This window comes from Xyrauchen texanus, chromosome 7 (assembly GCF_025860055.1).
Source record: "Xyrauchen texanus isolate HMW12.3.18 chromosome 7, RBS_HiC_50CHRs, whole genome shotgun sequence".
Classification (NCBI taxonomy): Eukaryota; Metazoa; Chordata; class Actinopteri; order Cypriniformes; family Catostomidae; genus Xyrauchen; species Xyrauchen texanus.
The window spans coordinates 8,533,482-8,555,423 of NC_068282.1; the positions used below are offsets into that span (position 1 = coordinate 8,533,482).

General features: G+C 36.6%; 1 protein-coding gene across 3 annotated transcripts; it reads right to left on the reverse strand.

Moving 5' to 3' along the window:
* Window positions 1-6,779: 6,779 nt before the first annotated feature.
* Window positions 6,780-19,439, reverse strand: wnt2ba (wingless-type MMTV integration site family, member 2Ba). Of its 3 annotated transcripts, XM_052130232.1 has the most exons (6): window positions 19,334-19,439; window positions 18,939-19,131; window positions 13,471-13,691; window positions 10,036-10,313; window positions 9,391-9,655; window positions 6,780-8,788 (listed from the first exon to the last, which is right to left on the reverse strand). In XM_052130232.1, exons 2-6 carry the CDS (start codon window positions 19,121-19,123, stop codon window positions 8,559-8,561), a joined length of 1,179 nt encoding a protein of 392 aa, XP_051986192.1. In that variant the 5' UTR covers window positions 19,124-19,131; window positions 19,334-19,439; the 3' UTR covers window positions 6,780-8,558. The 3 variants fall into 3 exon arrangements, with proteins under 3 accessions (XP_051986192.1, XP_051986191.1, XP_051986193.1); XM_052130231.1 differs by having other exon boundaries at window positions 18,939-19,423; XM_052130233.1 differs by lacking the exons at window positions 18,939-19,131; window positions 19,334-19,439 and adding an exon at window positions 17,024-17,158.
* Between the last annotated feature and the right edge of the window lie 2,503 nt (window positions 19,440-21,942).

Sequence of the window (21,942 nt, forward strand, 5' to 3'; positions counted from 1 at the left end):
AGGGTTTATGACTATATCCAAGATTAATGGATTTTAAATGATTTTGAGATCCAGAGTTGTCTCTCCTGCCCCGCCTCTCCAGACTATGTCAGGATCATGTGGGTTACCAGTTTGAGGACACGCAACAGGAACGAGCAAACTGACAATGGCAAGCGACGAGCTTGATCACTGTAAATTGATCAGCTAATGTATACCTTTGCAATGTTTTTATTGTTTGCAAATTATAAACCAGCTCATGTAGATTTTTTTATAACTCTGTCAATGTTAGCATTTAGAATATACTGGCTGTAGCATTGTTTTCAGAGAAGCCAGTATTTCAATTTAGCATGTTTCCTAAATCTCTTTTAACATTTTATGATAATTGTATGCTTTAGTACGGTAAATAAATTACATGTTACATAGAACATTTGGTTAGTTACAAGTTCAATCGACAGTATTTGTGGCATAATATATATAACCAAATAAAATCATTTTGCTTCTTTTTTTTTTAAGATTGGGTGAGTTGAAATAAATTTTTGTGGTAATCAACATGATTCCACAAATGCTGTTGATTAAGCTCAACTTGTTTTGGACCCAAAATATTCCTTAAATTATTCTAATTCATTCATCACACTAGAATTCAGGAATACATTATTCTTCACTGTGTGTGTTTTGGTATATTGTGCATTATTTCACGCAGACAGAAATGTTGCATACTGTGCACAATATACATACTACTCTAACTAGTTTTGTAGTATAGCACACTATTCTGAAAATTGCCAATATAAAACTTCATTAAATAAAATAAAAGGCATTTTAATTCATTTAAATCTTGTAAATAATATTTTATTTGTTTTAAATACCTGTTGTGTAAAGTCAAATGTGTTTTACACACCTAAAAATGCACTGCATTGTTCAAAGGTACGTCCTCATGTTTCTGTCCAGTTTCTTAAAAGCGCTGCAATGCCTCACAATATATTTGGCATGACCATAGTTATTCGCAAACATATTTCGCATTTCACAAGGACCAAATAGTTACGGCCAGACAACTGTGTCAAAGCATCTCTGAAACAGTGGAGGGAGTGTTATGATCTGGGCAATGTTCTGCTGGGAAACCATGGGTCCTTTCTTGTGGACACCAATTTGATTATTGCCACCTACCTAAACATCGTTGCAGACCAGGAACACTCCTTCATGGCAATGGTATTCCCTTCATGGCAGTGGCCTCTTTCAGCAGGATAGCTGGCCTCCAAATCTCAATCTGAGCTTCTGTGGGATGTGCTGGACTAACAAGTTGATCCGCAGCAACTCCACCTCGCAACTTACAGGACTTGAAGTATCTGCTGCTAATGTCTTGGTGCCAGATACCACAGAACACCTTCAGGGGGCTTTTAGAGTGGGTCAGCGTTGTTTTGGTGCCACTCGGATGCACTCTAGATTAGATTCAACTTTATTGTCATTGTGCAAGTACAAGTACAAGTACAAAGACAACGAAATGCAGTGTTTTCGTATATCCCAACTAAGCTGGGGTCAGAGCGCAGGGTCAGCCATGGTACAGCGCCCCTGGAGCAGATGGGGTTAAGGGCCTTGCTCAAGGGCCCAACAGTGGCATCATGGCAGTGTTGGGGCTTGAACCCCTGACCTTCAGGTCAGCAACCCACAGTCTTGACCACCAAGCCACCACTGCCCCATTAGGCCTGTGGTCATAATGTTTTGGTTAATCTGTGTATTTATTGTGGTCCCAAAGTTTATAATGATAGTGGGGAAATATTAATGGAGTAACAATCTTTTAAAATTATATATATAAAAAAAAGTTGAAATACTTGGGAAACGTTGGCCAAGGATGTCTCCAATTTATGTTTATTTCAATCACTTTTGGCATTTTATAGTATCTTAACTATATTACATCCATTTCTGATTTATTCTGCTTGTAGAAAATCAACAATGTACATTTTAGAGTTACAATTTTAGGACATGCCAATTACACAAATTAGTTCACCAGTTTCACAAATTAATCTCTATATCTTTTTCCAGCAGTCAAAATGGGCCCACTTAGCACATCCATTTTAACAAACTCATTCTTTCCACTAATGTCAAACAATTTGTTGCAGTGTTGCAAGTGTTTAAGAAGGTGCCGTAATAGTTCTTTCTGCCTGTGATGAGGAGGAGGGCATAGCCAGACCGTAACCATGGACTTCCGGCACTGAATCAGCCGGGAGAGGGATAAAGAGGCGCCGGCCTCCTCCTTGTCACACTGTCATTTAATATTTTAGGAGAAAATGATATTCAATAGGTCTTTTGCCATTGGGGGGCCTTTATCTCCATTGTACCCTAGCATATAAAATCATGCCAGTAAACTTATGTATTAGCATTTTACCTGTTCAAAACTGTTAAAAAAATATATAAATAACTCTCCGTGTTTGTGTGTTGACATGCATGTATGCACAAACCCCGTTTGAGAGGATGGAATGCAACTTGTGGGAACGATGCAGTACCTAGTCAAGCAGGTAAAATTTGATTCATAGATGTACAAAAACTATTTATAGCTGAATAACATACAGAAAGTCCAAAGGTGAAAGGTCAAACCTGGTTCTTCCCTTTATAGGTTCAAATTGACCCGTTAAGACAATAGTAGCATTTTTTTTTATTATCATTGTTATTTCACTTCAATCATAACAAATCATTTTTTGACAGTCTTGACAAATTCACAACGTTTGGTTCCAGTACCAAAATGATGCAGTATTTATAACATATTCTTTACCTAAGACAACAGGAGTTAAAGAGGTTGATGTCCTGGGAATACAACAACAATAGACTGACTAATACCTAAGGATGAGAATTTGTGTTGATTGATACCATCACAAGCATGTTTACTGTGTGATTAACTACATTTTGAGCTGTCTTAACTGGATTTCTTTAGCTCAGTGGGATGGGATTTGTTCAGCTTGGCAGTTTACTGCAAGATTAAGCCACAGAGTGTAACAAAATCTGCGAAAACAACTGTTCCAACCTAGCAAATAATGTTTGCCGCCTATGATAATATCCTATACAAGTAATATCCGATAAATGCCATGTCTTTATTTCAGAATAAAATGTCTCTTCTACAGGTAGAGATTGCTTATTAGTGGTTTTGCTAAAGCTAATTTCTGATTACTACTGTTTATATACTGTATATGCTAGAATATCCAACATGATCACATAGGAAATTGACATGTTGCTTCCAAAAGTTCACGCACCCTGAAATTAACCTCATTCAGACCAATTACTGACAAGAACCATCCACAATCTGACATATTTTGCATCAGTTCAAAGGGGTTTACCTTTTCCTGTGGTGGGTTGTGCCTGTTTTATTGTGTGCCATTATTTGTCCAATGGCTCAGAAAAATAATGTCACATCTGTGCTCAACAAGTTGCATGATTTGAAATATAATTTATATCTGTAGCACATTTTAACATTGCGGGGATAGTGGGGACATTGTGGGTGATACATTTCAAATCCCTAATCCTAAATAAACTCTCTCTGCAATAGTAATAGTGATTCTTCAGCAAGCACCATTTAAAATGATAAAGTGGACCTCCTGGATCTCAAAGACTTCTGATCCTCCTCACAGGACTGCTGTGGCGTCTCTGTTTTGCACAAAAAGTTTGGGAAGAGTTACATACTTGCTATCTGACTCACGGATCGAGATAAGAGTTTTTAAGTGTAAATCCCACACCGGCCGCCTGGTAAGCTCCATCTGACAGCAGGCGTGCCAATGATCCCACCCACTCGCTGTTGGGAGCCAAACCACGCATGTCCCCAAAGTTCACGTATATATAACACTTAAATCTCCCCTATAAATTTGCCCTTAACAGCAAACACTTGCTCTGGATGTGTGGACAACAGTCTGCAGTAGGAATTACAGCACACCCAATGAGGCATTCCTGTATCTAGTTCCCATAAGGAACTAGCAAGTTATTAAGATTCAATTTTATTGTCATTGTGCAGAGTACAGGTACAGAGCCTGTACTTGCAAATCCCAACTAAGCTGGGGTCAGAATGTAGAATCAGCCATGAAACAGTGCCCATGGAGCAGATAGGGTCAAGGGCCCAACAGTGGTATCTTGGGGGTGCTGGGGCTTTAACCCCCGACCCTTGAGTCAGAGCCTTAACCGCTGAGCCACCACTGGCCATGTAGTGGTGTATGATTCATAAACAGAACATTTCATATTAAACGTAACATACTAGATTTCTTTTTAGGTGCTAGCCTGTGCAAAACTCGCCGCCACAATGCTAAAGGGTGTTGTGGGTGTTTGTCAGGATGTTGTTGTGTGGCTCCTTCAGTGTTCTGAGTGTTTTAGGTTGTTTCCGTTCTAAAAATTAATATCTCACTTCTCCTCAACAAGATGCATGATTTGGTGCAAAAGGTATGAGATTGGATCACAAAAACCACATACGGAATAAACCTCATTCCATTGGAGGTGTTAACGCTAATCTTTCTGTCCTGAATGCATCCAGGACAGCAACTAAATGCCACCACTGTCAATCAACTGCTTTGCTAAAACAAGATTTTTTTACCTTGCCAATTACGTGCTGCTCTATTGCTCATGAAAAGTCTAAAGCATTTGAGGAAATTAGTTAATTCAAATGGTTCATATATGTGAACCGGTAAAAACAAATGAATCAACAATCCACTTAGTTGGTATTCATACTGGGCACGTATCTGAATGTGACTGTTCCCTCCCCCAGCATCGGTTTGGTTTCAGATTCTTTCAGGTTCTTTCAAATCCCAGTGCTTTTCCGTCATCCGGCATCATCATAAACGTGCACATGATTCAGAACACAACACGGGCCATTACATATGTGTGTTTTTATTAATTTGGTGTAATTATGCACACAAAATGTATCTGTGTGTGTTGGCGTGTTTGTGTGGTTTATGAGGACTTTTTTAGGTTACAAACTGGTAATTATAACGCTATTATGCTATAAATGTGGTTGTGACATTTCTAGTGTCCCCATAATTCACTTTGCTTAAAAATCATAGTAAATGTAAAAATGCAGAAAGTTTTTTTGTCAGGGTAGGTAGTGTGTGTGTGTGTGCAACTAATGATGTCGTCATGCGTAAATCGTCAAAAAAGCATGCACAAGTTATATAACTTCCTGAACAAATCAAGTCATTTTTATTTGTATAGCGCTTTTCAAAACACACATCGTTTTAAAAAGCTTTACAGAAAATCATGCATTAACAGAAAATTTAACTGTAATATCTATAATGTCTTATAGTCATAATTGTGTAATTTGATCAAATACAACTGTGAATTTTGTTTAAAAATAAGTAATTAAATAATAATTGTATTTAGAAAATCAGTGAGCAAGCCAAAGGCGACTGTGGCAAGGAATACCTAACTTCATAAGATGTTGGTTAATGGAGAAAAATAACCTTGGGAGAAACCAGACTCCCTGTGGGGGCCAGTTCCCCTCTGGATAACATCATGAACATATTTAAAATTCATAGTAGATTTACAGTAATGAAATGGCCTATCCTTTTATAGTTATATTATTACAAACATTTTCTTCCCTTAATAGTTTCAGTGTAGTATAATGACTTAGTTGCTACACTTTTTGAACCAAAACTTGCCTTAGCATGGACATCAATTTGTTTGGGATCCAGCTGCTATATATCAGAGATCCAAGTGTTCTCTCTCACGTATAAATGTAGTTTGAAACAGCTGGATGGTATAACAAGATTCAGCACAACAATATCATTATCTTTGACAATTGACTGAGAATGAATGTAGTTGTGAGGACCACACACATTTTTGGGCTCTGAGGACACGATCATGTGGCTGGATGAATATACACCGTGTCCTTTCAAAAGAACGATTGTAAACGTCATTCAGGTTAAAAAGTTGCAAGGATATTGTTGTAACTTTCAGCACCTTGACTCTGTCAATACATCTTTCAATGGATTAGTGTTCTAATTAAAATGTTTGGGGAATCTTTTTTAGAACATACAGAAATGTCAACACTGTCCACATAGTGGTTACATGCTGCCAAAGGGGTAATTTTACAATGTTCAAAAGTAAACATACTCTGACATGTTTCCACAAAGTCTTTCTCAACACACAGAGGTTTTTCTGGCAAGAAGAAGTGTGAGGTAGAACTGTTGAACAACGGCAAACATAATGAGACTAGCTGTGGGAAATTTCTGGGATTCCACAATTGGAAGAATGTATCTTTGGATGGGATGCTGAAAATGAAGCAACAATAGAAAGCTCTGGGCCCCCTCCGAGACTTAAATCATGTTACAAGAATTACAGAGGCGAAAATGAACCCATCTCTTTCATACAAATGCGTTAAAAATGGCAACTTTGTTTATAAGAATAAAGGGTATCATTCACCTATTGACTGGATTGGGACTGATCAGTGATTTCATCCACAGCATTTTAGACAAACATTTTTTATCTTCAGTAATCATTCAGTTTGTTTTGTGCTTTTCTTTTTTTTTTTTGGCTCAAAAATGATGAGCATGTGCAATTTTAATGGGCATGATGGTTCTCTTTAAAATGGATTGATATTTACTGTAGCAATGGATCATGCTTTGGCTTACTCTGTGGTCCCTTTGGCAACGCAATATATGACTAAATAAGCTCCTGACAATTGCTCAGGTTGCTTTAGATTGTTGGTGCCATTAATTTGAACATGCTTTATCAACCAGCAAGCTCTCCATTTGCTCATTCATCTTAACAGCAAATTAAGAAACAGCCATGCTTTCAGACTGAGGTACTTCTTTCAGACCAGCAGAATGAATGTCGAAAAATGCAAGCCATGTTAACCTGACTATTTATAATGCTCAGTCTCTGTGACATACCTTTTAGCAATGATTTGACATTTAGTATGTTTTACATGAGGACATAGATAAGAATAATAATATATTTAGAGAGGGCCATTCATCTTTCGAGACATTTTCCTTTAGAAGATCTTCCTCAATAGCACTCGTTGTAGTAGTCTGGTACCTTGCATACACAAGGTAAATGATAAAAACATGTTAACCCTCGACTCCCAGAAATTGTATAAAATCCATCAGATTGTACTTTGCGGTTTTGAAAGGTTCTTGCCATTTTTGTGAACGGTCCATGGGCCATGAGTGACTTTAACACTGGGAAATTTCTGAAATGGTTTGGACTCTTTATTTTAATAAACATCACATTTCAATAAGAATACCATCATGAAAAACATTGACTTAATCATAGATGAGTTGTTCGAACCAAACTCTACCAAACCAAATAAAAGTGCTCATATTTGAAGGGTTGTGTAAGTGCTTGGGTATTAAAAAGATAACAAGAGATATATATATCTAATACAATGACAACAGGATGTAATAATAAGTTGATCTTTGATCTAACTCTTTGTGCACAAATCATGGATCAAAATTATGGTCCATGAAGTAAATGAAGGGAAACACTGTTATTTGTGTTTAACTATATTTGTACAACGCCCTTCAAGGGTAATTTTGGACCATTTAATGGAATTGGTCTTGGCATTAAATACAATTTATTGCTATGTTCTTTGGGAAGCTAGAAATGTATTGAAGGCAAAACCTGCAAAAATAAAAAATAAATACACAAATATATAAATCTACATATTCATGCATAAATAAATAAATAAATAGATTATAAAATGTGCGAATAAATAAATTCACCGATCTATGCAAAAATAATATAAAACAAATAAATGACTGGGGAAATGCAAAATTTAAAGTTGATTTTAAATTCTACATTTCTGTTTTTCTTTATTGATTCATTTATTTCTGCATGTAGTCCTGTATTTATTTTTTCTTCATGCAACATGCTAATGAGAGGATGTCAATCAATCGTCAGTAGGCAGAATTTATGTTATTGTTTTTTGCATTGATGGGTGCATTTATTTATTTATTTAATATTTATTGGACATTTCTCTCCATATTTTTTGCACATATAGCTCCATACACATTTAATTATTGATATATTTATTTATGCACAAGTGTGTATTTATTTATTTATGTTTTTGTATGTTTATTTATTTATTATTTTAGCAGGATTTGTTCTCCATAGAACTGATGGTGTATGACATATAGTCCTTTCCCTAAAGTTGCATCAGTGTATTCCAAAACGTTCCATGTATTCAAAGTTGTCCAAAACGTATTTTAATAACTTAATATCTTATGTTATTTTACTTCTCAAGTAAATTTATCTTAGTTTAAAAATGTGTAGATATTTTTACAGAAAGCACAAAAATACTGATTAACAAAATGACTTTTGTTGCAGTGTAGAGTTTGAAAATAGTGAAAGGATGGTGTCCCAATCACAGCTAATTCTGCAAAAACACCAAACAGTGCCCACAGCGTTATTATCCACCGACTTCCAGTGCTCCAGACTGGCCTATGAGAATTGCTTCATTGCTCTGCCTACATCGTTGAAGGCAAATAAAGTTCAAGGTTCTGCAAGTGGAGAGCAGGATCTTATAGTCATAAACTACCCATCCCACAATGCAGTGGACCACTTAAATACCTGAGAACAGAAAAGCACCAGTATCTGGTGTTTGATCATGGTCATGTCAGTCAAGTTAAATCAAGCCAGTCTGGTTTCTTATGTGGTTTACAGGTGTGGACATCCACCATTTCTTCACAGTCTCTGCACTCGACCGCACAGCACCATTTAAACTTGCACTCGCATTTGGTGACCCGTTTTTCACGGGTAGTGTCATACCCACGGCCACAGCACATGACCTCACAGCCGTCCGTGCCTCTGGATGACCTGTTGCACACCCTTCCTTCTGTACCCAGAGAACCTGAAATAAAGATAGAGCACAATTATGGTCTTTGAAGGAATTAAGAAATTTGGGCACAAGTTAGTAACAGAATATATGAGGAGAAATTTCTTGTTAGTAAGAAAAGAGAGGCAACTGGGGGAATCTCAGTTAAACATGACAAGAGTCATATTTCATCCCCAAATAAGATTAATTAAAATCATTATTGTGTTTATTTATTTATTTTTACTTTTGTAACATTATATTCATCACAATTTAGCCCATTTGTTCAAATTTAAGCACAATTGTCATTACTGTAATGCAAAAAACTTTTTACCTCTTGAGTTTGTTTTCAATTCTCTTTATTCTCAGTGGTGATTCTTATCAGATTATTACTGTGATACAGTAATATTTACCTTATTATAGGAAAAATATTGCAATTATAAATATTATATTGTATCATACTGTATATGGGGGGTGCTTAACTGTCAGGAAAATAATGTCACAATGCAAATAATCTTTGATATCCTGAGATTCACCAAGCTACTTTCATTTACACCACCTATAATTTGGAGGCATAGTAAAAGGACACACACACACACACACACACACACACACACACACACACTTTCCTTCTTGCTTACCTGCTGATCGGTCCATTAGGCAATAATCTGGAGAGTTCTCAACGTATACTAAATCATTTTTGGCCGTTCTCTTGTAATCCCGGTCAGCAACCATAAAGCCTGTTCCATCCTGATTCATTGTGACCTCCACAGCGGTATTGTACTTCTTTCTCAAGTAGTCTCCTGTCTGCCGGAAATCAGACATAGCCATCCAGCATGTTCTGAGAGCACATGACCCACTGATTCCATGACACTTACATTCAGTCTTCATAAAACGCTTTACTGCCTAAGAAAAACAAAAGTCAGTCCATCACCTATGAACCACTTAACAACCATGATTGAAAGAAAGGCTCTTGTTTTTTATATTTAATTAACTGAATTTTAAATTTATTGTTTATTGTGACTTTCTTTCCTCCGTAGAACACAAAAGCAGATGTTTAGTCACCATTCACGTTCATTTATGGAGAAAAAAAAATGCAATGAAAGTGAATGAGCTAATATTCTCCATTCACGCATTATCTCTTCTCACATCTCCTTTTGTGTTCCACAGTAGATAGAAAGTCAAACCTGTTTAAAACAACGTGACAGAATTTTCATTTTTGAGCAAACTATCCCTCTAATGTTGCATTTTATCTGTCACATGTCAAATTCATGGCCCACACTCACCATTCTGCCACAGCGATTGTTGTGCAGGTTCATCAGTGCTCGGGCATCTTTGACCATTCTCTCTCTGGCATCCACAAAAGCTTTGGCAAACTTGATACCATAGTTAATGTTTTCACTACAGCCACCCCAGTCAAAGTCACCTTCTTCATCACTTGCTCTGCCTCTCCTGTGGGTATCACAGCTACAGATCTTAAGTTCACCTTGACTGCACGCTCTGGTAATGGCATGCACGACACCCGCAGAGGAGATTGCATAAACGAATGCTGCTTCACGGCTACCTGATGAAGTAGAGAAAAGGTTGTATTCTACTGATATCAGCAGGTTAGCAATACATTGCAAGAAAGAGAAATCTATTTGTCTATTTTAATCTATTTTAGTCTATTTAAGTCTAATTTTTGATTATTTTCACATTTTAAAGTCAAAGTATGTAATTTCTGCAACATTAACTGCACCAAAAGGAATTGCAAAACTTGTGGGCCATAGTTTAGCCAAAACAATGAATAACTTACACTGAAAGTACTTGTCTTTTCCACTGACATCAACTAGATTACGCAGGCTATTGGATGATGTAAACCAATAGCCATATTTACAAATAATGCTATTTAGTCATTGTTCAGCAAACTCGCTTTCAGGTCTGGCTCCATTCTGGTGTAGAAATGCCCACTTTAACGATTCAATCAATTAACGGTTATATGGTTATCACATGATCTGTTTGAATGTCCAAAATGAGGTTCAAGATTTGATGTAATCTTGATTATGAAACAACAATTAAATGATTATGACAGAAAATTGTGATTATTGTTTAGAAAAATGTTTAGTCAAAAGGCACATTATAATTTCTCATCAGAATAAATATATATAATATAAATTATAAATATAAATGCTCAAAGTTCAAATAAAAAGAGTTTCTCATGAACCTTTCTCTATAAGATAAATCACAAACATAAAAACCTTCAATACATTTTCCTACATTCAGGCTGATCAGGTGCCGGACATATTTTGTATGTGAAAGTGAACATAATTGTTTTTTATTATAATCACATTTAAGCTTTTAAAAATAAAACAAATTCTACATTCTATCAATTAATATTTTGTAATGAACTAGCATATATAATAATATAATGACATGTTTAAAGAATGTGTCCAATTTACTTTTTGATTAACAACTGACTGTATAGGACATAAAGGATATTAAAAGATATATTAATCAATAAAAGTGGAGTGCGTGGATCTCATTTTGATGGACACACATTACATGGAAGGAATGTGCCATTTTAAATTCAAGTATTTTTTAACAAAACAAGCCGATTTTCCAGGTATTCCAGTACTTACATTTCTAAAAGCAAAATGTAAGCACTTTAAGCACTTCAAGGATCTTGTGTGAATCCTGTAAAAAGTATCGTAAAAAGTTTCATTTGATTTATGATCACATCAGATCAGTGGCGGATGTAGCTTGTTTGGTGCCCTGGGCAAAACCCGCTTCAACAAGATGCCTCCCTGGGCGCTGCCCATGTCACCTATGCCTAAATCCACCACTGCATCAGATAATGGATAAATCAAGTTGGCTTTACTTTTAAAATAGTGAGTATTTTAATGTTAACAGATTGGCCCCATTCACTTCCATTGTAAGTGCCTTAATGTAACCCCAGAATATTCCTTTAATATATAGTTATCTTTACACATAAAAATTACACAATTCAACTTAAAGTACATTAATAGAGCCAAAGCAATCTGATGAGGCACAAAGCTCCTACTACGGTGCTAAATCCACTCTGCTTTTGTTATATCAATGTTCTAACATTATCTACAGATTTAAGTCCCTTGGCTTGCCTAAGTGTGTGAGGCCACCCTAGTAGAGCGTTCCAACATCCAACTGGTTCAACCTGACACTACTTCACCTTTAGTTTCTTTGCTCGATTGCACTCATAGCATTGAGGTGTTTTTTTGCCAAAGTAGCGCAAAATGACCCCTATTTCCCTCATTTTCCTCCTCCAGTGAGAGCACTGAGCCAGAACAGAGGGTGATATGTCAAAAAGAGCAGCTTTGTCTGTCGGCCAGAGTCATCTGCACAAATATTTACATCTCCTATTACTGTTTATACATCAGCCTGAAGAGAACCCCCTCCGACTAGCCACTTGTATTTGGAGAATATCCACTCTCTGTCAAACTTTCACTGAGTCTTGGGAAGTTCAGAACTTTAAAGCTTTTCCCACCACTGACCAACAGACATTTTGGAAATCATGCCTTAACTTTATACAAATTTGGTAATTGTAGCATGTAAAGCTGTTAAGGTTGAAGCATACTCTATGCAAGTGCATGAATGCAGACGGTACTTGCTACACAAACTCGATTTTCTGTGCTGCTGCGTTTCAAAATGAGCACAATTCATAGCACTGCGCAAGTACACATTCTCAGCGTTGCCACAAGGGGCGCTACAGTAGCGTTAGTGTGAACTGTCTGCTTCTAAAGTTTTCTCTGTCAAGTCAACTACTGTCATGGTGAAGCAACAGTTTAAAAAGTATATTGCTGATCAAGTAATGTACAGTGTATATATTTTTTAGGGATGTCATATAATATCGATATACCAATTATTGATCAGCACATTATTTTACCAATATATTTTTGAGGCATCGATATATTCAAATTAGGAAGAAAAAGGGCAGGTGCTCAAGCCCCCTTTAATGTCTATGTGTGCATGTGCCTGATATTGCCCCCTTGAGTACTGACGTTTGTTACCTCCACTATAACGCAAGAATGCATGTTATGTATGTTCAAACTGACCAGGCTTTGGCAATGTGTTGACCAAGCACTCAAATCTGCATATGCGTACTTGCATAAAGTATGTTTCTGGCCTTACAGTATGTAGCACCAACTCTTTGCCAGTACCTAAAGTTGATTGAATTGGCTAATAGACAGTTTTGCCCTATGAGCAAATATTCCCAATGGAATCACACAAAATCGTCACATTTCACCTCAAAATGAACTGATTTGCCTAAAGAAAATTAAGCCTATTTTAGGACCATATTGTCATTATCATAATGTGTCCAGATATTTTACTTTTGAAATGTATTATTTATTGGGTACTATTTAATTGACATGTAATTGTTAGTCTGATTAGATTAATGTAAGACAGTATTTTTAATTTAATTTAATGAGCTAACAATAAATATTACCAATATGTAAAAACAGTTTAAATTGTATATATATATATATGTTTTTCCTATTACAGCAATGAAAATTAGGAGGTTTTTAAATTAAACAAATATATATTTCTTACTCTTGATTTGGGGTGAAATATGACCTAGACATCATCTTGATTGCATTATAACTATTTTGGCACATGCTACAGGTTTGCATTGGTCCTATTCTTGTAATAATCACGTGTTATTCTGATCTCAGCCACTATTAGAGATAAAATGTAAAGCAAACACTGACTGCGCAGCATGACGCGACCAAACACAGTGTGGTCTCGCTCCAGTGTGCTGCAGTTCCAGCGATGGTGTCGGAACTGATGCTGGCATTCCCGAATCCACTCCTTGGCTCCCTCTCCGATGGACTGCATGAGGTCTGGGTGTCTTTGGCACAGCTGCCTCTGCTTGTTTACCAGTCCTGGAATGTTGTCACATATGACCCGTGCACCTAATGCACCAATATACCTGCAGGAAGAAACAGCATTGAACTTGTTGAGCTACCTTATAATCCAGTGACTCATTAAGATCAGCGGTTCACTACCTTGCTATCAAACTAGTATCTTGTGATTATAACTGGATTGTCTTGTAACCTAATGTCTGACAATTTAATGCAATATTGAAACCATCTAACATTAGGAACCAGCATTATATTTGCAAGCAAACTGATAGCATTTTTATAGGAATCTTTTACAAAATGTTTTTTTGGGTCCTGCATAGTACCATGGAAATACGATGACGTTTTGGACAAAAACCATGCTAGTCCCATTCTAATCATTACTACCATATCACATTATATATTAAATTACATTAAAAGTATATTCAAGTAAAATGTTTGCTACAGACTTAAAGTGCAACTGCAGAGTCTATGTGCAGTTCTAGATTTAATCCAAAATTACTTAAAGCATACTTATTAGACAGTCCCACCAGAGAAAGCTGTGGTTAAGGTGCTTTGCTCAAGAGTGAAATTGTGATCATTAAGGATTATGACTCCATTCTCCAGTTTTTTGGTAATTTTTATTTGAGTCTGAACCTGCAATGTAAATGTTAGCTATATTATATCTACCCGAAACTTGTCTGTAAAATTGAAAATCATTTTGTGCCTTAAAGGGATAGTTCACAAAAAAATAAAAATTATGTCATCATTTATTCACCCTCATGACATCCCAGATGTGTATTACTTTCTTTCCACTGCTGAACACAAATTTAATTTAATATTTAGGTTTACAATAAATTCTCCTCTCTGCCAAGTAGGTGGTGATATGCACAAAGAATGCAAACACCAAAAACCAAAGAGAAATGTGAAAGTGAAAGTGGAGATTGATAGTGAAAAAGGACTTAAATATTTATCTGTTTCTCATCCACACCTAACAAATTGATCTGAAGATATGGATTAAACCACTGGAGTCTTATGGATTACTTTTATGCTGTGTTTATGTGCATTTTAGAGCTTCAAAATGTTGTTACCCATTCACTTGCATTGTGAGGATCTACAGAGCTGAGATATTCTTCTAAACATCTTAATTTGTGTTCAGCAGAAGAACGAAAGACATACACATGTTGCATGAGATGGCATGAGGGTGAGTATGAGAGAATTGTACTTTTTGGGTGAACTTTCCCTTTAAGAAGTATACAAATTTGGAAAACAGAAATGTCTTATTATTCATTGCTGCTGGATACGGAGCCCCTTAGAGGACAAGAATGGAATTTATTTTCTGAAATAATTTGTGCTCTTTTAAAATAGGTTTTGTGTTTCCATCGAATTTATTTGGGGTATTTTTAGTAACCATAGCTCAACTGTGGTATTTGTGGTAAAACCATAGTAACCACAAAATGACCATGATTTTACTACAATAAACAGGTTTTAATCATGATATTTATAGTTAGATCATAGTAGTAATAGAGAAAAGGCAAAACTAATGGTAATTAAAAAAAATAATTCTGCTAAATTAACTACAATTTCACTATAATAACAAAAATGATTAATTTGTGGTGCAAGTACCATGCATAGTTTTTAAAACCATGGTTCCTACCAAAAAACATGCCCTTATGAAAATTGACTATGGTTTTATTACAGTAAAACTGCTGTAACATGACTTTATTAACCATGTTTTTTGGTAGGAATCATGGTTTATAAACATCCACATGTTCACCTACTATGTAAAACTGTAGAAACCATAGTTTTATCGCAGAATAATATGATTTTGATTTGTATTGCCATAGTTTTGGTTTTCCTGTAGTACTATGGTTTTACTACAAATATCATGGTTAAAACAGCTTATGTTACTGTAGTAAAACCATGGTTAATTTTTAATTAACCTAGGTAACTAGGCATGTCATAAAATATCGATATATTGATTATTGATCAGCATGTTATTTTGCATTGATATTTTAACATTAGCCGACATTTAAATTAGAAGTGTAATTTGCATGCTTTCCAACCCACTCAGTTTGGCTTCTGTGGCGTAAAAGCATAGGAAGACCACAAGGATGTGATATAACCTTTCCTGAAGTAGGTTGCAAGGTACAGGTATCACAACACAGGACCAGCATTTTAGAGCTCCTTGCACAGGACACATACACACAAAAGTTACAAAGGTGTTTGTACTTCTTCAAGAATGAACAAAGTGACATTGGTGAGTTTACAGGTTAGTGCATGAAACTGGTTTAACTGCGCTAACTTAACGATTAAAAAATGATCATGCAACTTCTCTGTGTGTAGCCTTGCTGTCAAACCACAACTCTTGTAACTGCATACTTATAACTGAAAACACAATGTGTAGGCTAAATAAAAGATGCATATGCACAATATATCATCAATTATGGCTAGAGTACATAATCTTTGTCTTTTGATAATGAATTGTGTCAAATTGAATGGACAACTATGGGAGTTACACTCCGTGCAGATTTTGTTTCTGTACCTTAAGAAAATAATTATTCAAAATTATAGAAGGTGCCATGTCGTCTGCCAGACACGTCCGGTGTGCAACCCCTTTACATTCCCTTGCTGCTCACATTTTACCAAAGTTATGTTGAGAAATATGTTTGAAAAGACAGACTATTGTGCAACCTGTAGCCCTATTTACATCTGAAAAAATCCCAATATATACCCATAATCATCAGGAATATCTTCAGATTATCGATGCATGAAAAAGGCATCGATCCTAAGCCTAAAGGGAATTCAAAATAATTGCAAGGGAACGCACAACTTATTGTGAGTGAATGCAAAACTATTGAGAGGTAACGCAAAACTATATAAAAATATAATTCCCCCGGGGTTATCACCAATGCACATATGCATTTCAAAATGGCCAGATATTTATTCAGATTAACTGGCCTGGCCGAAATATCAGTATATCTCTAGTCTTAAGAGCTATTTCCTTCTCTCAAATCAGCATACTGTATAACCCAGCAAGTCCCATAGAACTCTGTTGATTAGCAACAAATTTCTCGGAAAGTTATGCACATTTCTTGTATTGATTTTTCAATTACTGAATAATGCAGGTACAGTTAATGGCCTTTTTATCATTCAACAGTCTAACAAATAAGTGGTCTAGCCAACCCTTTCTGTTCTAGCCTACCACTTAAAACAGACACTCAGCAAGGCTTACGCTGTGCTCACACGGCCTTGTATCCTTCCCAGATCTCATTATCCAGTCAGTCGTGTCCGGGTTTGTGTGACAGCAACAAACCTACTGAACAATTTCCACTCCTCTTATGGATGTCCCTGTCCCCCTCTCTCTCCCTCTTTCTCTCGCACTTACACACAGTTCAACAAAAGACGTATTCCTCTCACTCACATCCAGGAAGGGTCCACTCCGTTGCCAGCTTCACACGATTGCCCTTAAAACACTATAGATCCTTGGAACACAAAAGGAGAATTAAACTGGTCACTCTTTTTCATGCATAGTCCCCATGGGGACTGAGGATTTTCAAGCTTCAAAAAGGATGCAAGACCATAAAAGTATCACAAAAGTGGTCCATATGACTTGTGTGATACATTTCCAGTCTTCTTAAGCTATGCAATAGCTTTATGTGAGGAACAGACTGAAATGTATTATTCACTGATAATCCTCCCCTCCAGAGAGCTGTAAACCTCTGCGAGCAGATCATAAATTCATTGAGTTGACTCGAGAATCGAATCAGTCTGATTCAACTGAATGAATCCTTCAGAACTGATTTCTGAGTGAACTATTCCTTTAACACAAAGATTACAAAAGCACACTCTATCTTCTCCAGAATGCTTATCATTTGCATACGGCTGGGATTGGGAAAGCCTGCTGTGTGTTAGCCAGAAAACCACTATGCGTGAATTGATTGCAACGATGACAACAATCCCTATAACCATATAAATTACCATAGGGTCTGAGAGATATATATCACCACTGACTCACACGGTTACAGGCATGACGCCACAGCTGTCTTACCGGCTAACGCCGCCAAATCTCTGCTCCCATATGGAGGGCAAAGAGGCCATACATATAGTTATTTCAACAGAGATGATAAAAACGATAACCCTCAATTTCCCATTCATAAAACAACAATATTATTCTCTTATCGTGTAGATTTGAGAAAGACTGTGCATTCATTTTATTCAAAGAATCGAAGAAAAAAAATTGTGCAGACTGAGAACATGATGTTTACTCAGCTGTAGGGGCACTAGGCAGTGCACGGCAGTGTGTTGTGAGAAGTATAGACTATGTTGATATTGCTACCTCTGAGACGCAATGGAGAAGTTATGAATGCTGCAATTAGAGACAGTTTTAAAGGAGAAATCTGCCATTGTGTCATCATGTGTGATATTATAATATGAAGAAATGCAAATGCTGTGGAGATGAAAAGCCATGACTTCAGAAACAAGTCACATCTAATCTATAGCACTCATGCAAGTATGTTTAACTGGTGTGTAAACACAGAGACTGTCACAGAACAGTTTAAGAAATCAGGCTCTTCTGACTTAATAACAACTTCCATAATGAATCTGATTGTGTCAAATATGCATTGTTGCCACCCCTCCCCACCTCTTTCTATCTTTCTCTTTCTCACGCTATCACTGTCAAATTTTTATCTGCCTTTTTTTTATGATGTTAGCCTAGTGAGAATCAATGTCAAAATAGTTAGTAATTTGCCTTTTAGCAAGTGCTTTTCATTCATGCCATTCGTTCAACCTCAAAAACTCACATCACAACCTTTACATCACTAAACTATAATCATGCACAAGTGTTATATATGAATACTATAATTAATAGTGTTCTCACTAATTAGTCTAATTACTATTAATAGTCTAACTACTTAGCATTAAAAAAGCACTGATCAAATTTACTCCAACCTGAGAATTTAATTTGTTTAATTAGTTTAAATTTTATTCTGATCCATTTTATATGCATTATGCATATTAATATTACATCTGTATATTCACATCATATTAAATGTAATATGGGACCTCACTCATGTCAATATTGATATGAAAGTGATAATGTGTGTGTGTGTGAGTGTGAGTGTGTGTGAGTGTGTGTGAGTGTGTGTGTGAGTGTGAGTGTGAGTGTGAGTGTGAGTGTGAGTGTGTGTGTGTGTGTGTGTGTGTGTGTGTGTGTGTGTGTGTGTGTGTGTGTGTGTGTGTGTGTGTGTGTGTGTGTAATTTCGCTGATTCCATTCGACCAACAGGTAATTCATTTAAACAAACTGAATGAGTGAACACTTTAACAAAAAACTTACCACCAAGAGGATCCCACACTGGGAGTAAACACGAGCAGCAGTAATATAAAAGGAAGGTAAATCCTCTGAGTGGTTGCGCTCGGTTCACGGTGTGACTGAAATCCGTTACGCGCGCGCTGTCTCGAGACAATCCGCGCTGAGGTGTCTCCGCGCGCCGTTGACGCGAATCCATTAAAGTCGTGCATGACATATACTTGTAAGAAAGTTTGTGAAATATTGGCTTTAATTAAAGATATTAAAAGGCATATATTAAAAAAATAAAAAGTCAAAAGTTATCTAAAGCTCTTCAGGTAATTTACTCTCCATCATTCTTATTAGGATGCAACTTTCCATGTAGCTTTCCACGTCAGAACCAATAAAGTGACTATTAGTGAAAAAAATAAACATCCACCTACAATATTAAATGCTGAACTCCATTAGTATCCAAATCATTTTAGTCAAGCTGCAGGACAAGTATTATTGTATGTTGAAACAGTCACGGTGGTTAATTGCGTCCAGACCGGTCCGGTCAGTTACAGTATCTGTCCGACAGACAGCATCGTATATGTGAATGTGGGATGTGGGACGGGGTGTCTGTGCTCTCATTGGATGGAATGAGCACGAGAAGACGGGATGAATGAGCGCGCCTCAACAAAGATTTCCTGATGCTGTCACAGATAACAGAAGCGCTTTTCACCACACTGTCAGATGCATTAGTCACACTTTACCACAAAGTTTTGAAATGGTACCATGGTAATACCATGTTTTTTAAATCCTACCACGACAGTAACACCATTATATTCTTATAAGTGTGACAAGAAAATGTAAGTGAACCCTTTGGAATTACCTGCATTTATGTATAAATCTGTCTTAAAATTTGTTTTGACCAACATCTAAGTTACAATAATGAACAAGCACAATCAGTTTTAACTGATAACACAAATTATTGTGTTGTTCTTGTACATATTGAATACATCTATCAAAGTGTATGTTGGAAAAAGTATGTGAACTCTTGGGCTAATGATGTTAACAAAAGCTAGTCTGATTCAGGAGTTGAGAAACCTGACATCTAATTAATGAAACAAGGTGGAAGTGTGGGATAGAGCTCCTTTGATAAAAAACACTCAAACATTTCGAGTTTGCTAATCACGAGAAGCATCTGCTGACGTGGACCATGCCTCGCAAAATCTCAGTGAGTGTATAGATCTCAGAAGACCTATACATTTAAGCAATGTTGCTTTGCATAAAGCTGGAAAGGGTAACCAAGTTATCTCTAAGAGATTAGATATTCATCTTTCCACAGTTAGACAAATTGTCTATAAATGGAGCCAATTTAGTACTGTGGCTACTGTCCAGCCAAGATGACTCGAAGCACACACCACAGAATGCTCAATGAGGTAAAAAACAAACAAAAAAAGAACCGTGGGGTGACAGCTAAAGACTTGAAAGAATAATTGGAACTGGTCTACTATATGGAAAACATTAAACAGGCATAGTGCCCATGGCAGGACACCACGAAGGGAGCCGCTGCTTTCCAATAAAAATATTGCTGCACACCTGACGTTTGCCAAAGACCACCGTGACACTTCACAACGGTACTGGGAAAATGTTTTGTGGACTGATGAGTGAATTGAGCGAATTCAACTAAGGTTGAATTGTTTGGGAAGAACATGTATATGTATGTCGTTAAAATGGCACACAGGACAATGTCAGGGTGGCTGTGTGCCAGCTGAATCTCAGCAAAAGTTGGGTGATGCAGCGGGACAATGACTCTAAACATCTAAATAAATCCACAACAGAATGTCTTCAAAAAAAGAAACTCCCCCTTTTGGAGTGGCACAGTCAGAGCCCAGACCTTAACCCAATATAATGAATGACCTCAAGAAAGCCGTTCACACCAGACATCCTAAGAATATGGCTGAGCTCAAGCAGTCCTGTGAGGAAAAATGGTGTAAAATTCCTTCGGAATGTTTTGGAGGTCTAATCCGCAGATACCGTAAACACTTGGTTGAGGTTATTGGTGCCAAAACAGGATCAACCAGTTATTAAATACAAGGGTTCACTTACCTTTTCCACATCACATGAATGTTTAATAGGATGTGTTCAGTGAAGACATGAAAGATTATAATTGTTTGTGTTGTTAGCTTAAGCACAGTGTTTTTGTCTGTACTTGTGACTTTGATGAAGAGGAGATCACATTTTTTGACCAATTAATGCAGAAAACCAGCTAATTCCAAAGAGTTCAGAAACTTTTTCTTGTTTCTATCTATCTATCTATCTATCTATCTATCTATCTATCTATCTATCTATCTATCTATCTATCTATCCATCCATCCATCCATCCATCCATCCATCCATCCATCCATCCATCCATCCATCCATCCATCCATCCATCCATCCATCCATCCATCCATCCATCCATCCATCCATCCCAGGTAAGATGACATAAGGGACAGACATCTGTCCAGGCATCCAGTGTTTGTCAATAGTCAAAAGTCTATATACTGTAAGAATGAATAATGAATACTTCTTTGCAACGATAATTGCTATTGCTCATATTATTCAGGATCTGACATTGTCTGTGTAGGCCTGTTTAACCACCCCAGTTTATTCATTAAATACCATTGGTATTAGTTGGAGGATGCACTGATTCTCAGAGTGTAGTAAAGTAAACCACAAACAAAGAGCTTAAGGAAGAATGTTTTGGTCAGTTTAACTCAGCATCACCTTTAGCATACTGCCAAAATCACTGAAGGAGAAGTTGCGCAAATTAAGTGTTTATTGCATCCTATTTATTTGGATGTCATTTGTTTACTCAAATTAAACAAATATAAATCTGTACTCTTTATATTAGATTTTGGCATTTGAATAATAGTTAACCAAATGTTGACACAAAACAAGTCTATAAGTTGCAGGCACAAAAATATACAGGCATACTACAGCACACAAGACATACTGTGTAGGCCTCTGATTACATGTTGTCTATAGATCTGATCAATTTTAAAATGTGACCACGTTACGTAGT

What these genes read in the sequence shown, in the direction of transcription:
- wnt2ba (XM_052130232.1), bottom strand. Translation starts at nt 19,123, where the DNA reads ATGCACGACTTTAATGGATTCGCGTCAACGGCGCGCGGAGACACCTCA. An exon ending in ACAATCGCTGTGGCAGAATG is followed by an intron (nt 9,656 to 10,035) that starts GTGAGTGTGGGC and finishes TGTTTTTCTTAG; the next exon opens with GCAGTAAAGCGTTTTATGAA. An exon ending in CCTAATGGACCGATCAGCAG is followed by an intron (nt 8,789 to 9,390) that starts GTAAGCAAGAAG and finishes TCTTTATTTCAG; the next exon opens with GTTCTCTGGGTACAGAAGGA.